The sequence below is a fragment of the Gopherus evgoodei genome, chromosome 13 (assembly GCF_007399415.2).
Source record: "Gopherus evgoodei ecotype Sinaloan lineage chromosome 13, rGopEvg1_v1.p, whole genome shotgun sequence".
Taxonomy (NCBI): domain Eukaryota; kingdom Metazoa; phylum Chordata; order Testudines; family Testudinidae; genus Gopherus; species Gopherus evgoodei.
The window spans coordinates 15,591,824-15,606,662 of record NC_044334.1 but is presented as its reverse complement, the minus strand read 5'-3'; the positions used below and the strand labels follow the sequence as shown (position 1 = coordinate 15,606,662).

At 42.5% G+C, this 14,839-nt stretch overlaps 1 protein-coding gene across 11 annotated transcripts in view; it reads right to left on the bottom strand.

Annotated features, from left to right (window-relative positions):
• Window positions 1-213: 213 nt before the first annotated feature.
• The window catches only part of FBRSL1 (fibrosin like 1), a 756,178-nt gene continuing 741,552 nt past the window's right edge, over window positions 214-14,839 (bottom strand). For 6 of the 11 annotated variants that reach the window (XM_030582655.1, XM_030582651.1, XM_030582652.1 and 3 more), the window contains 4 exons: window positions 10,483-10,566; window positions 7,325-7,408; window positions 6,000-6,234; window positions 214-2,367 (listed from right to left, as the gene is read on the bottom strand). In XM_030582655.1, the coding sequence (XP_030438515.1) occupies window positions 1,134-2,367; window positions 6,000-6,234; window positions 7,325-7,408; window positions 10,483-10,566 (1,637 nt within the window). In that variant the 3' untranslated portion in view covers window positions 214-1,133. The remainder of the gene's footprint in view (window positions 2,368-5,999; window positions 6,235-7,324; window positions 7,409-10,482; window positions 10,567-14,839) is intronic. The other 5 variants (XM_030582653.1, XM_030582659.1, XM_030582661.1 and 2 more) reach the window with 3 other exon arrangements.

The window sequence follows — 14,839 nt, the reverse complement described above, 5'->3', positions numbered from 1 at the left end:
AAAAAAAAATTAAAGAAAGGGTCTGCCGCATGGGTACTGTGCCAGTTCCATCTGTTTTTGCCATCTTGAAAAGTAGGAAACCAAAATCTCCTCCCAGGAGCGTCTCTTCCTTGGTGAACTGTCCCTTGTGTTTGTACAAAAAAAATGCAGTCTTTTTTTTTTTGTTAAACACAAGCATCCTTCTTTCTGTTCACATGCCATTTCCATTCTGTCTCCAGAGTTGCAAGTTGTTTTGTTTTTTTGGGGTTTTTATTTTTTTTTTTTAAATCTTCCTCCCCCCAACATCCAGTAAGACCTGCCTCCAAGTTCTTGCATAGTTGAAGTATATATGCTGCACTCAGTGTGTATTTCTGACTGTGACAAGAATGAGTTGTAACCATGTTAACAAATAACCCGAGTGGTTCTAGAAACCTTTTTTTTTTTTTTTATAAAGTCTACCTATGTTAAGAATTTAATATTGGTGTACATTTATATTAACAGAATATTTACAGTTTGTTTTCTTTGTTTGTTTTGTTTAAAACAAGAAGTCAAAAAAAATTCCTCTTAAATTTCTGCATAATATTATAAGGCAAAAACCAAACAGTTTTGTACATTATTATTATTAATAATAATATTTTAATATATATCTGTAACTTCGGTTCCAAAGTACCAAGATAAGTGATCAATTGGCCTCAGTTAGGGAACCTCACAGTGGACTGTAAGAAACTACAGTATTTCCATAAATAATACTTTAAGAAACCCTGGGTCATTTTCTTAAGGATCTGAGGCATTTTAAATGCAAATTTAACTAAAAGCAAAATTTCTCTTTTTTTAAGTGAATAAAGAGCACAAAATTAAAAAAATTACAAATCCATTAAAAATGTTTCTCACATTTGGGAAAAAATGTACAAACTTGATATTTTTAATAACTAATTTTAGCACAGAAACAAAAAAAATCAATACCTATATATATTAAATTCCCATTCTTAGCAACCTTCTTGTTGGAAAGTTTGAAACCCCATACCCCATTATTTATGGAACTGTGCTTAACTTCTATAAATTTTACATTAAAAAAAAAGGTTACAGCAGTGCATTTTGTAAAAGATTTTTGTTGTTCTATATACAGCCAAGTTTAAAATTCACCCTGTTGGGGACTATCGTGCCTCTACTTCTTTGGGGTTCCTAGAGGGGGAATAGTCCCTGGACTCTGAGTTTGTGAGTGGGGTAGTCCTGCGTGGGGAGGCAGGCCTAGTACTGCTTGCTGGTACCAAAGGGGGCGGGGCACTCAATGCTGCGGTTGGTGGGTTCCTATTTAAAATTCCATTGTGCATGGCAGTGGATGGACTGAGTCTGGGGTAATGCATCCCGCTTAAGTGAGGCATGAACGATGGCATGTGTGCCAGATGACTTTCGATAGGGGACGAGTGCAGGTGGTGCATTCTGGCACGTTCAAGTTCTTCCCGTAAGTGCAAGCGCTCCCTCTCCTCCACTTGCCGCAACCGCTCCTGCTCTCGGCGGGCTTCGAGAAGGTTTTCATGGTTATAGTCGTGCGGTTCTCTGTCTCTGTAAGAACGCTCATGGTCATAAAATCCAGAAGTGGTAGGGAACCTGTGGATGGGATCTGTCCGGAGCTGGAAGTCCATTCGACGATGCAAGTCTAAGCTCCGGTAGGCATCTCTCAATGGGTCCCTCACTGGGTCCCAAGAAAATCCAGGATGTGGCAGTCTCTCCCTTCCTGACAAAGGATTCATGCCCATGAGAGGGGTCATCATTCTGCTGCGGTCTAGAACATTCATGTTGTTCATCTGGTGAACGCTACTCATGGAGAGAGGCATTGTGGTGGCCATAGAATGGGGCAATGGTAATCCATGCAAAGAAGGTGGTGGCGGATGTTCCACTGTTCTGGAATGCTGTGAAGGTTCAGATCCCACCACCAGCACATCACTGTCCTCCTTGCGCTCCTCTTTGACCTTGATGTCATTCTTAATCTTCTGGAGGTCACTTGGAAGCTCTGACTTTCTCTCTATATCTTTGTTCATTAAATTGCTAAGTTTCAAGCTCTCACTTAGTGCAGGTTTGCTGTAGGGAGATACAGACTGAATTACTGGCTTCGTGTTGTCCTCGGAGGGTCTCTTATCATGGCTTGGAGTTTCCTTCCCGGGGGAACGGCTCTCTTTTATCTTGTGTTCTGTTATGGGCGGCTCTCTCAGCCGCTCAGGGTGCTCTCTCTCTGGTTCTTTGGACCTGTCCCTTTCACCAATGCTAACTTGCCTGATGGGATCGCTGGAGGTCTGAGTGTTGTTGCGGATGAGGTTGCTGATCTGATGGGTCACAGGAGCTGATGCCGGTGAGGATCTATTTGAATGTCTGTTTTTATCCATGAGATCCCTGTGTAAACAGAAAATAGCTTACTGTTGGTGTGTGCTTGTTTACACCAAACACCTACGCCAACAATGAACAGAACTATATTCTAGTCAATAAAGTATATGTTAGTATTAAAAGTGTGAGCCAACATAGACCTTCTGAAAATGAGGGACTGACAGCTTTGGCGAGCAGCAGGCATAGTAGTGTTAAGTGCTGAGCACTACCTTGCAGCCGGCTACTCCAGCTATGGCTGCTCATGAACACTTGTTTGGTGACTTGCAAAATGGAACATGAATATGAGAACCAAAGTTACCTTTCACAAGTGACCTTATCTCAATTTAAACTTTAGTCTCCTTAAGAGACAGGCTAGTGGAAGGCCAAAAGGATCAGTAGATTATTTAAAAAATATTTTTCTAGACTGTGCCAGCCAAGGAAGTAGTCATTATGCTATCAATCAATAAATACAATTTATTACCTAGGGATATTAGCCATGAATTGTCTAAGATCTGCTTGAGTTACCTTGATAGCTGCACTGATGCCATGTATCCAAGACAAAGAAACTGCATCCGTTGGCAGCTTAGTCTTGAGTTCTATGCATATTTACACTAAATTCTTCATAAAACAAATCCATCTTAAACTCTCCTATCTAGGAGCTTGAGCAGCCTGGACACGAGACAACATTTTTCCTAGTTTTCCTAGGCAGCAGCAGATCTGCTTTTTAGTTCAGTTTAGCTGAGCTCAGTGCTCCAATTTCAGCAGTTATATAAGCTGATAAGAAAAAAATGCCAGGCACGGGAGATATATGCACATGACACTGATTGACCAGACTGCCTTTCAAGAAGGGCTGCTGTGAGGCAGACAGTTTAATGCACTGATGCTGACTAAACGAGGCAGGTCTCTCACACAAGCAGGGATGATATTCAATGTTTAGAGTGGGAATGGGAGGCATGAGAGTGGGGTTGTATTCCCAGCTGTGCCACAGATGTGTTTTGACCTTGGACAAATCAATTAACCTCACTGTGCCTCAGTTACTCCCATCTCTAAAAGGGGAGGAAGGTAAGTAATGCTCACCCTTTTCAAAGCACTTTGTGATCTTTGGGTAAAAGGTGCGCTAACCACAAAGTACGAGACAACTGAGAAATTTAATGATGTTCAAACTTTCTGTTGGGTTACTGTCATGAGCTGAATTACTTTTGGTGAAAACTAATAGGTGCTCTTGGAGTTTTATGAATATTTATCTCCTTTTGTTTATTTTTCAGGGCACTGAATTTTGGCAAACCTTTGGTTTTAGTTCAGCAAAAGGTATTAGATGCTGTGGTAGACAGACCTGGTGATGTTTTTCGGTCAGTTAAGCTGATTTACTAATGGCCTGCCTACATTACGGACCCTATGGCATACTTCCATAGTGTAGACATAGCCTACACAGACAGACAGAGCTTTTCTATTGGAGTAGGAACACGGTCTCCCCAAATGATGGTAGCTACATTGATACAAACATTCTTTAACAATATAGCAGCCTCTGCAGTGGGGATTAGGTTGGTTTAGCTGTGTCTATCATGGGTGTGTTTCTTTCATACCTCTGACCAACATAGTTGTTGGCCTAATTTTAAAGTTTAAGCAAATTAAACCTCTTTCTGGATGGTCTCACTCTGAAGTAAAGTGGTCTTTGTTTGCTTTAGTGAAGTGAATTAAGCTAACGTGACCTAATGCCACTTTACTTTGAAATGAATGTCCAGATAGGGGTTTAATGCGCTTTAACTAATGCATTTTGAAATTCATACCTTTAGTTATTTTGTCTTAATTTCTTCCCATGCAGACAAACTCTAAGTTTATATGCAAATAGATTCTTCTTCCCCCTTACAAAAATGTGTGTCCGTAAATTGTATCAGAGACTATAACTCTATGCTATTTAGGATTCTGGGACAATTACTCCTATACAATCTTCCTGACTTTGGTGCATGGGAGTAAGAGGTCAGAATTTACCCTCGCCACTGGTGAAACAGACTGCATAAATACTTCATTACAAATGCCTTGAGCTAGATTTTCATCTCCAACTCACCAGGTCAAATCCGGTCTAGGGTGGTAATAACAGAGTTGTCAGCTGAAGTACCAGCAATACCCTCCCAGCTCAAAAATGTTCCAAGTAAACAGAAAGGCCCTGAAGGTCAACAAAGTCTGACTGTGTGTAGAACAAGTGAAGGTGGAAAAGCAATTTCCAGAGTGGAGGGCCTTCTGTAGAATGTGCTCGCATCAGGCATACAACTCTAGGAATAGTTGGCTAGTATCAACGGCCAAGGTAAAACACACATACTGAGTTAGCCACTCAGATAACCTAAGACACAACGGGCGTGTTAGATCAAAATCATACACCTAGAAGACGAAGCACTACGTGCAGTACAGGTGAAATATTCCACTCATCACTTTAAAAGGTTTTACCTACACTAGTACTGTTTTAAAACTCAAATTAATGGATTGGCCCTTAACATGAGTTCACTAATACTCCTGCACACGCTCTGCAGACATTTGCATTTACCTGGTTAGTATTGTGGGACAAACACTTGTGAAGTATCCAGACTAGCATGTGTAAACGTTAGTGGACTCAAGTTAGTGGGCAGTGCTAGCTGAAATTGTTTACAAGCATTCATCTCATAAAACTATCACCTCATTTTTGGAGCAGTTGGTACGCTTGGGCTCTCTGTGAGATTGCTAACAGGATCCGAATGGGCCATGGAGCCTGAGCTCCACACCCTGGTCCCTTTGAGTCAGGGAAAGGAGCACAGAGGAGGGTTCCAGGCTATAAGGGACCTCTTCTGTGGATAAATGGAGTGTATTTGTCTGCAGATCGGTTCTCTTGATTCTACAGTTGACAATTTCCCTTGCAAGCCTCATGAGAGAGATACTGATCTGGTTTAGTTCTTTTAAATTTCTTTTTCACTGGGCCACTTTTTCATAGGAGTTGAAAACTGCCTGCCACGGATAATTTCATCTCCGAGCATGTTTCTAACAGAATTAAAATTGATGACTTATTGTTCACCTCTTGGTTTATGCATTAGCATCTTTGCACTAGGCCAGCAACAGCTAAAGAGGAATCCCACATAGGCTTTTTCTTTTCTGGATCCTGCCAAATCAATCTCTTTTGGTTTCTCAACAACAGAATTGTTTGGGTTTTATTTGAGATACCTGGCTAGATTGGAGAGGCATTGCTCTTAGCTCGGTGTATGGGAGTGAGAGAGATCAGATCACAGTATCACAATGCAGTTTGCAAACCTTTGCTTACCTGAGATGTTTTGAAAGACAGAAAACACTGTAGCCCACAGCAGCTCTCATTCACCATGCCTGTGTATTAAGAGCTGTCTAACGAGACACACTTTGGGAATAGAGTCTGCCTGACAAATGGCCTAGTGGCAAGGAAGGACAGACTTGTTCACCATGTTGCCACAGAGAGTGACATTCAAGGATGGTCTGTTTGTTTCTGTCTTGCCAAAACATGCCTATGGCAGTGCTGAGTGGAGGAGGCGGTCTGTTGACAGCTTCAGAGAGAATTTGCTCACCTCACTCAGCAGCAGATTTACAATTATACCAAAATCAAGGCCACTGGAAGGGGAGTTGAAGATTAAGGGGTACAAGAAAGTGCCCAAAGTGTTCCTGCCACATACCTCTCTTTCTCTCTGTCGTCTTTATTCAGTGAAAGATCCTTCTTCTCTGACTCCCGCTCCCGGTCTCTGTCATGGTTGGTTACTGAAGAGCTCCGTTCGGAATCCCCCGGCTTAGGCCACTGTGGAGGTGTTGGGAAGGAAGGTGGGGTTCGATGGAGTCTGTTCCATGGCTCGTGGGGATTATTAAAGCTCTGTAGGTTTGGACCGTCTTTGTGAGCAAAAATGCTGTTGTGAGCTAGAACAGTGGAAGGCAAAAGGGAACAGATTTTTTTCCTTCTTTTGAACAAGAGTTAAAAAATAATTCACAGCACATTATCCCAAATAAATTCTGTAAAGTGCCAATTATAACCATAACTATCCTTTCAAGGCTTCTCATTTTGGGGTCAGGGAAAGCTCTTAGCAGGAAGTTTCAACCACCTCTGATATCTGGTGAAAGACACAGCAGCTCTTAAGACTGTTTGTGGGGGAAGCTTTAACTACAGATCTGAGTAACTCCTGTAAGGTAATGAGACCATTAACAGCACGAGAGATGATTCAGAATTGCCCAGCTTCTCTTTCTCTCCCCGCCACCATGGGATCCATCACAACCAGTACTCACTAGCTCCTGTCACTGACCTAAACTAAAAGGTTGCAGGTAGTTACAGCAAATCAGCTGCCTGCAGTGAGGACTAAGGGCCCTATTTGTTAAGGAAAGCATAGGTGATGTGTAGTTGTAATTTTTTTTTTTTTTTTAAACAGAGCTTGCCGTGGTTCACAGGCTCCTTTTAGTATGATCAGTCACTTGATTTTTGTCTACCAATCCAGAATTCATCTCGTTCTGCATGAGATGCACATGCATGCTCCCCTGCGTGTGTCTGCCAAGCATGCCTCACCTGCCAGTAATGTACTTTTAAAGGAAAATCCTTCTATATGTGGAACTTAAAATTCAGACCATGGGCACTGGCAGGAGGGGGAAAGCCTGCACAGCAATTTAGGAGAGAGATCAATGGCTGTTCTACTGCAAGTTTTCGCCGTTGAAGGGTGTCACTTTACATGCCAGTAGGGTAGTAGAGCTCAGTGGAGTTTCACGGCTCTGGCACCTCTAAGAGCACACAAGGCAACAATCTTGAGCGGTGAAGAGATGCAGAAGCACAGCTACTGATAACACGTGACATGCAGAAAAGCTCCCACCGCAGAGACCTGGAAATCTTAGGTGCAGTGTTTTCAGATAGGATAATGGAGGTTAGGAAATAACTTTTTTAAAAACTACCACCAGCTGCTGTAAATATTAGCATGTGGCTTTTTTGGAAGGGATGTTTGTCTGCAGTAACCCAGCCAGTACTTACTCAGAGCATGACTGCCTAATCCTCCAAAGGCATTGCTGCCTAAGTTCCCAAGGCCGCTGAAGGTGCTTGACCTGCTAAATGGATCTGGAAAGGCAAACAGGGATTTAGCAGGCATTTAGCCAAGAATGTTGGAGAATGAAACGCACCCCTCCCCTTTTGAATGCTCTGAATCCAAGTAGGATTAGGTCAGACTTTAAGCTGATCCTCCTTATTGCAAGGTTTTTTGCACGGAAAATTCCCAGCATGTTAAAAAATGGAGAAGGGATTCAGTGCTTACTACACAAACAGATGCTGTCAATGTTTGTATGCCAGTCAGAGGGGAGCTAGAAGTTAAGTTCTAATAGCTGAAATTGGGGTCGCAGCTACAAAGCTACATGTGGCTATGAAGAGCTATAAACTGTGTTCTGGCATGAATGGGCCTTGCAATAACCTTGTGAGGACATAAGAATACTTCGATACACTTTTTGCTCTCCAGCTCCTTTCAGAGCCTACTCTGGGTTCTGTGCCATGTCACAGCGTAGACATCAATATAAAATAAAGCTGTGACAAAACCCAGCAGCCTTGGTATAGGATAACAAAAGGCTCCTGCATTAGTAACCCTACACCTGAGAAAGAATGAGGCAAGACACAAATACCACAATGCTGCTAGCTGATATTTCGGCAGCATTAGACAGTTAGTGGAGGAACTAAACATAAAACCATTCTAGCAAGCAGGGGGTTGATGACATATATGACAATGCTTTTTGATACAGATGAACTTTCTTTGCTCACTACTATTATATTTCAGTTGCCTTGAAACAGGAACTGCAGGAACTTTGGTGAGTGGCCTGAGCGGTCATCTTGTTTCACTATCGCTTTTGTATGCATCTCGGTATTGTCTGCTGTGTAACCTTTTCACAGACATAATCCTAAGCGAATCACTACGGACATCCATCCCTATAGCAACAGGAGCGGCGCCAGGGTTTTTGGTGCCTTAGGCGAGGGCCTTTCTGCGCTCCCGGTTGTTGGTGGCAATTCTGCGGTAGTGGGGGTCCTTCCGCACTCCCGGTCTTCGGGGCACTTCGGCGGCGGGTCCCGTAGAGAGTGAAGGACCCACTGCAGAATTGCCGCTGACAACCCAGAGCGCGGAAGGACCCCCTGCCGCCGAATTGCCGCCGAGGGTGGCAAAATGCTGCCCTCCCAAATCCTGGTGCCCTAGGTGACCGCCTAGGTCGCCTAAATGGAAGTGCCGGCCTGTATAGCAACTATACACCTGGGCCTTTTGCACTAAAATTCCTTGTACAGAGCCACTAGTCGCAGTGAAACTGGGAGAGCTAGTGTAGACTAGGGGCTATTGTGTGTCAGCCACCTGGCGTTTTAGACCTGCTCTGAGTCAAGTTAAATGAGCGGTTGGCTAAAATGCCAGAGAAGGGTCTGCACTACCGCTACAACTAGGGTGGTAACCATAGTTGAGAAATGTTAGGGGAAAAGTGCTGCTGTAGAGTCAGCCTCAGAGGATTGTTTATCCTCACTCACTAGTGTGAAAGTAGACCACAGTCGTAAGGCCTTGCTAAGTCAGAGGACTAAGTTCCCTCACCATAGGTGCCGACTTTCCCTCTGCTCCGTGGGTGCTCAAACCCCATGCCTCGGCTCTGCCCCACCCTCGTCCCAATTCCAACCCCTTCCAAGTCCCCACTTCCTCCCCCGAGCATGCTGTATCCCCACTCCTCCCAGAAAGTCCTAAGCGCCGCCAAACACCAGTAAGGCGGCGGGCAGGAAGCGCTGGGAGGCGGAGGAGCAGGGACATGGCACGCTTGGGGGAGGAGGAGGCAAGGAGAAGGTGGAGGTGGGGAGAGCTTGGCTGCCGGTGGGTGTGGAGCACTTGCTAATTTTTCCCTGTGGGTGCTGCAGCCCCACAGTACCCATGGAGTCAGTGCCTATGTCCCTCACTACACCGCTACCATTAAATTCTGACCAGATGTAAAACATCTTAAATAACATACAAGAGCTGGGTGAACACTACAGAGTTTTCCACAAATACATCAATTAGAATTTTTACACTACTTGACTCCATGTTTGCACCCTACTCTTGTACTGAATATTAGAGTGACTCGTTTCCAGAAATAGTGAATTTTAATTGAGTGTTGGAGAAAATTCAAAGAAAACAGGTTACCATGGGGTTTTTGCCCTGGAAATTGAATTCAAACAGGTCATCATAGGGCATATTCTGTTCACTGACTGGATGAGAGTAAGGGCTTGAGACACATGAAAGTTAGTACAGAATAAGGTAGGATGTGAATTTAAAGTGGAATGGACATTCCTGAATAACTCTGATTCTGAAATACAAATGCCTCTTTTCCTCAAATTATCTTAATCCACTTTGGAAGTGGATTACGCAAAAAACAGAAAGACACACTTATTCCTGAATAACTCCACGTGTAGAAAAACCCTTATTATCAAAACTAACCAACACAGCTTGAACTCTAAGTGATATAATGAACTGCTAACGAGCACTATGTCGAACAAGAAAAACTAATTTTGTGTATAATTTAGAATGAAGAAATTTTAGAAAATCAGGGTCTGCTTACAGCCAATTAGGGAACAGAAAAGCAAGCAAAATATATTGGATAACCGTTCATCCAGCTCTAATAAAAAACCCAGCCAAGAACTTAATAGGTGGGAAGGGATGTGGGAGAAACACATTTTAAATTATGCTTTGTTTGAGATATATTTTGCCAATGACTGGAAGTGCTAAATTATTCTTTTTCTTTTGATCACCTTTTGATAAGCCTCCTAATTTCTAATTATTTATCCATCTAATAGCACAAATTCTTATTGTTTCTTTGAGCCCACCACACACACATTTAACTACAGACTGGAATAAACCTTTACATCTAAGATGTAAGTGAGCATGCACAGTGGCTTATCACTCATGGAGTTCCACCTTTCTGAGACTCTCCATCCATTGGCAGTGGAGGCATCTACTAAGCCTGCTGACCTTAGGAAGTAATTTGGAGGTGGAAAAACAAAGGCTGTGTTGGGGGAATATTCCTACATAGCTTCTGTTTCCTGTGGGGAGTTAAGCCCCCCTAGTGCGACAGTATCTCAGACACTGCTGATCCATGGAATCAGGGAATGAATTAAATAGAACAATAAATGCGAAAGCAGTGTTTACTTACACTTACCTGCCAAATGGCTAGTAGGCAGGAAGCTGCTGTGATGAGGCGAGGGTCCAAAAGGGGTGGTGGCTGGATGTGCAGCACCTGTGACAAGGGAGTGATATGTTTTTAATCCAGCGATGCGTAAGTGTTTAATATGAAAAGCCAAAGCTCCTGTCCATCAAGTCCATTAGGTAGATACAAAGGCACGGGACATACTTAAACACCACAGAGGTAGTATTTGAAACCTGTTCCCTAAATCAGGGCAAGAGAAAGGGTGAATGTAAGATCTTGCATCAAAATTTACTAATTCTCTGTAAAACTCTGATCTTGATGCCTTTTTATAAAAGATTCATGTAGCATGGTCATTTATTTCACTGTATGGATCACCCAAGATCATCACTGGGCTGGGTCACCCAAGGTCACAGAGCAAGACAGAGACCATTCTGAAGTGGGACAGCTGATGGCAAGGATGCATGTGAAGCAGCACAACACCAGTCATCCCTATCCCAGGGTATTTGCCTTGAGGTTCCCTGAATGCATGGCATGTTACATTTTGAGACTGGCATTAAATCACATGAGGTTCCCCTGACCATTTATTGTCGAGTTTGGTGATGTTGTCCACTCCCAGCTGTGGAGCATCACGCCAGACTTTGCTGAGTTGCTGGGATTCAAGGTTTCTGGGACCTTGTCTATGGTAGAAAATCTTTCCTAAAATTTCCCATCATGGCTAACGGTTAATTCAGCTCAACTGGTGGTCTCAGTGGTGGGAGACCTAGTTTATATAAAGGCCCAGGCAGCTGCCATCATTTTAAACACTAGGTTGAGTAGGCCAGCTCCATGCAGGGTTAGATGACACGCTGTTTAAAATGCTAGTGACCAGCTGGAGGCCCTGCCTGTGCTAATATTCCCACTATTGCAGCTGAAATGCTGGGAGATTTTTAAGACAATCGTTTAATGTAAATATACCCTCCTGCCTTGCTCAAAGGAAACAAAAACATATCTACCCCTAAAACCAAGTGCCCCCATCTCCACATTTTATTATGAACTAATGGGACTCCACTAGGCACTGACAGAACCGGCACTTTCTTGAGACCAGGCTTAGCTGAGCCCAAAATTGACCAAGAACTTAGTACTGCCTTCAGGTGCAGCGCTTTATTGCTTACTTTTCTCAAGTTGCACTGTAAATGCAGTCAGTAAAAAGTTAACTTTCCCACCTCCATTAAGACTGGAATAAGAAGTAGGGTCTGTCTACAGCACTTGGTACCCACATGGCCCCACAGGGATATGACACTACTAACAGTTACAGTGGGGAGTAATTAAGACTTCAGAGCAGAAACTGCTACCCAAACATGGCCAATCCCCACCTCCCTAAAGTGAATACAACTTAGTCCAAACCAGGACATGGATGTACCTATACATTATCTGTGGCAGGAACTGGTGCACAGAAGGTCATTGTTAAACAGAGTGATGTCCCATGAACATGAGCAGACTTTAAAGCCCCAGAGACAGACATGCGAGTGCCACACCAACTTGGGCACTGCAAACCTAAGCAGCCAGAAAATGAATTAAGGAAACTTAAGAGAGACCACAGCAACGAAACCTGAGGTTATCTATAAACATTCCAACTGCTCCACTGCTTCAAGATGGATGGAGACTGTCATCTATCTAATCCTTTAAGATTTCAGAAGATGTATAACGGATGGGAGATTTCTTCAAAGGAGATGGCTTACAAACTCAACTACACGGGCTGATAATAAAAAATCCTCTAGAGAAAGGCAGGAGCAGCACTGTGGGCTGTCAGGTAGTTATTAAATATAACGTCTGCCAGGCAGCTGAACATTCGTCCTGAAGACAGGTGGCCCTAAGATAACTTATGTCTCCCACAGTAACAAGGCAATGCCGCAGAACCAATGATTCACACCAACTATGCACTTGTTCAATCAGGCGAAAAGAATGCCTCAGATACTGTAGAGTAAAAGATTTATTTATTCTTATATTACTGCTGCAATGTTTGTTCACTCTGCTGTTCTCTGATAGCACACTTTACCTAGATTTACGGTTTGATGGCTGTTGTGATTAATATACTCCCAGACTAGTTGGTCTAAGTTATTTATCTCCGTTTGAAATAAAGGATTCTATTAATTTGCCTTCTTTAAACAAATCTATTCTATGCTACTTCTCTTCTTGCTCTCGTTAAGAGATAAGCTTGTCGTTATTAAATCATTAGAGAGCTAGATACTTTTCAGGCACGTTTGCTTCCTTTAAAGAAATGTCAAAGATAATAACTGGACAGCACTTTTGCTGCAACAGACCGTTTCTGTTTATGACCACAAACTGTACTATGATACAGGCCTTGCGGCAAAACCAGAGCTCATGTGGGCATCTTTAAAAACAACAAGGGTTTGATTTGAAGATAATGGGAGGAAGAGCAGCTCCCACAGTTAAAGTAATCACTATCTATACACATTCACACATAAAGACATCACCATAGTATCTGGGCACCTGTACCAGACACATACCTATGCAGCGTGCATCATACAGCATAAAAATTTTATGATGGGCACATTGCTTATGTTTGGTGAGGTCACCAGTCACTCCCCCTTTGTAATTCACATCCACAAATCATTGCAGACAGATAAACAGGTCCCAGTTATGCAGGCTGAAGGCTACCTAAAGCCGGTGTTTGAATCTTAACTTGATGCTGGATTAGTTTTCTTTTTAGGATTTGGGCAAAAAGTCATGCTTCTTTTAACTACATGAATTTTAATGGAGTTACACTGGGAATAAATTTGATTAAGTTGGTCACAAATATACACAAGTGATACTGCAATCCTTTGCTCTTGGTGGGAATTCTGTGCCAAAAAATTACTTTTTCTGCAAATTCTGCAAATTTTTACATATTTGATTTGTCAAAATAAAGCAATATAATCACACCAGTTTCAATTATTTTGGTAATTTATTTCAAAATACCTGTCAGCAAGTATGTCTGCAACAATACAGACAATAAAAAAAACTCCACCAGAAGTAGAGATAAAGACACCTCTACCACAACCCAGTTCCTGTTTCTCTGTTATGCTTTTGCTGGGTGCCTCGCTTTGAGTGCGTCACCTGTGCCAGCTGGACATATCTTGAGGGAAAACTACCCCACAGCCCCGAGCCCAGAAACTCACACCCCCCAGAGATCCAGATTGAGGAACAGCCTGATGCTGGGTCCTGGGCTTGTATGCAGTTTCCTGCACGCTGCCTCCTTCCTTCAGTACGTGCTGGGAACCCCAGCTACCCGGAACCCTCCAGCTCCCACTCCCTCCTCCCCCACCCCAGGCAGTGTCCTGTATTTGTGAGCTAGAGAGCCAGGCTCTGCTGGGTCCAGCAGTCCCTAGTGGCGGCCAGCAGCTCTGCAGCACCAATTTTGCAGGGAAAAATTAAATTTAGCACAGAACATTAATTCTGCACAAATTTTGCATTGTGCAGTGGCATAGAATGCCCCCAAGAGTAATCCTAAAAATAGAGTAAGGTGAGGAAAGAAAAACACCATGTAAATTACCCACTAATTAATTATATAAACTAAAATTATATTCTGTCATCCTATCCAAGTGCACAGCTTTCAGTGACTGCAGCTAGAAACTGCATGCCTAGCTCTGAGGGCAGACTTAGATATATAACATACGGAAATAGTCAGAAGCGGGTTGGGGGAAAGAAGGACCATAGAGGGAGAAGAGAGAGAGTATTCTGCAGCAGGAAATATTCCTGAATATAAAACAATAACCATACACAGTAGAACATCAGAGTTGTAGACTGTTTCAATCAGAGCTAGTGGGAAGAATTCAATGTGGATTATATGATTGTAGATTATATGGTGTTTTGGTTTAGGGGAAAAATATATTTTAATGAAAAATTGTCAACACTGAATTTTTTGGTTTTCTGTGATTTTTTTAATCAAATGTTACTGAAACTTTCTGTTCTCAGAAAACCATGTTTTCGATAGACAAAAAACAAAAATGTGGGGGAGTATAATACAGCATGGACAACTTAAATAAAACAACAGAAAATGGATCCATTTTAAACCCTCTGTAATGGAAACAACTGAATTTTTTTGCAAAATCATTTTTTGACCAGCTCCATATAGCATGTTAATCCGGCATGTGGAAAACTAAACTAAAAGCTAGTTAGATAGACCAAATTCAAGAAGCAATTCCTATCACCTCTTGTCTTGTGGGGTAACATGTATTTCCATCTGTATTAAAATAGGAAGACCGAGAAGAACAAATGGATCTGTTCTAAAAGTACAGTTTACCAATATTCTCTAATATTTTCAAACCATTATGCAGACTAACATTGTACTGCTTTAATTTTTGATACATAATAGTGAAAGGGG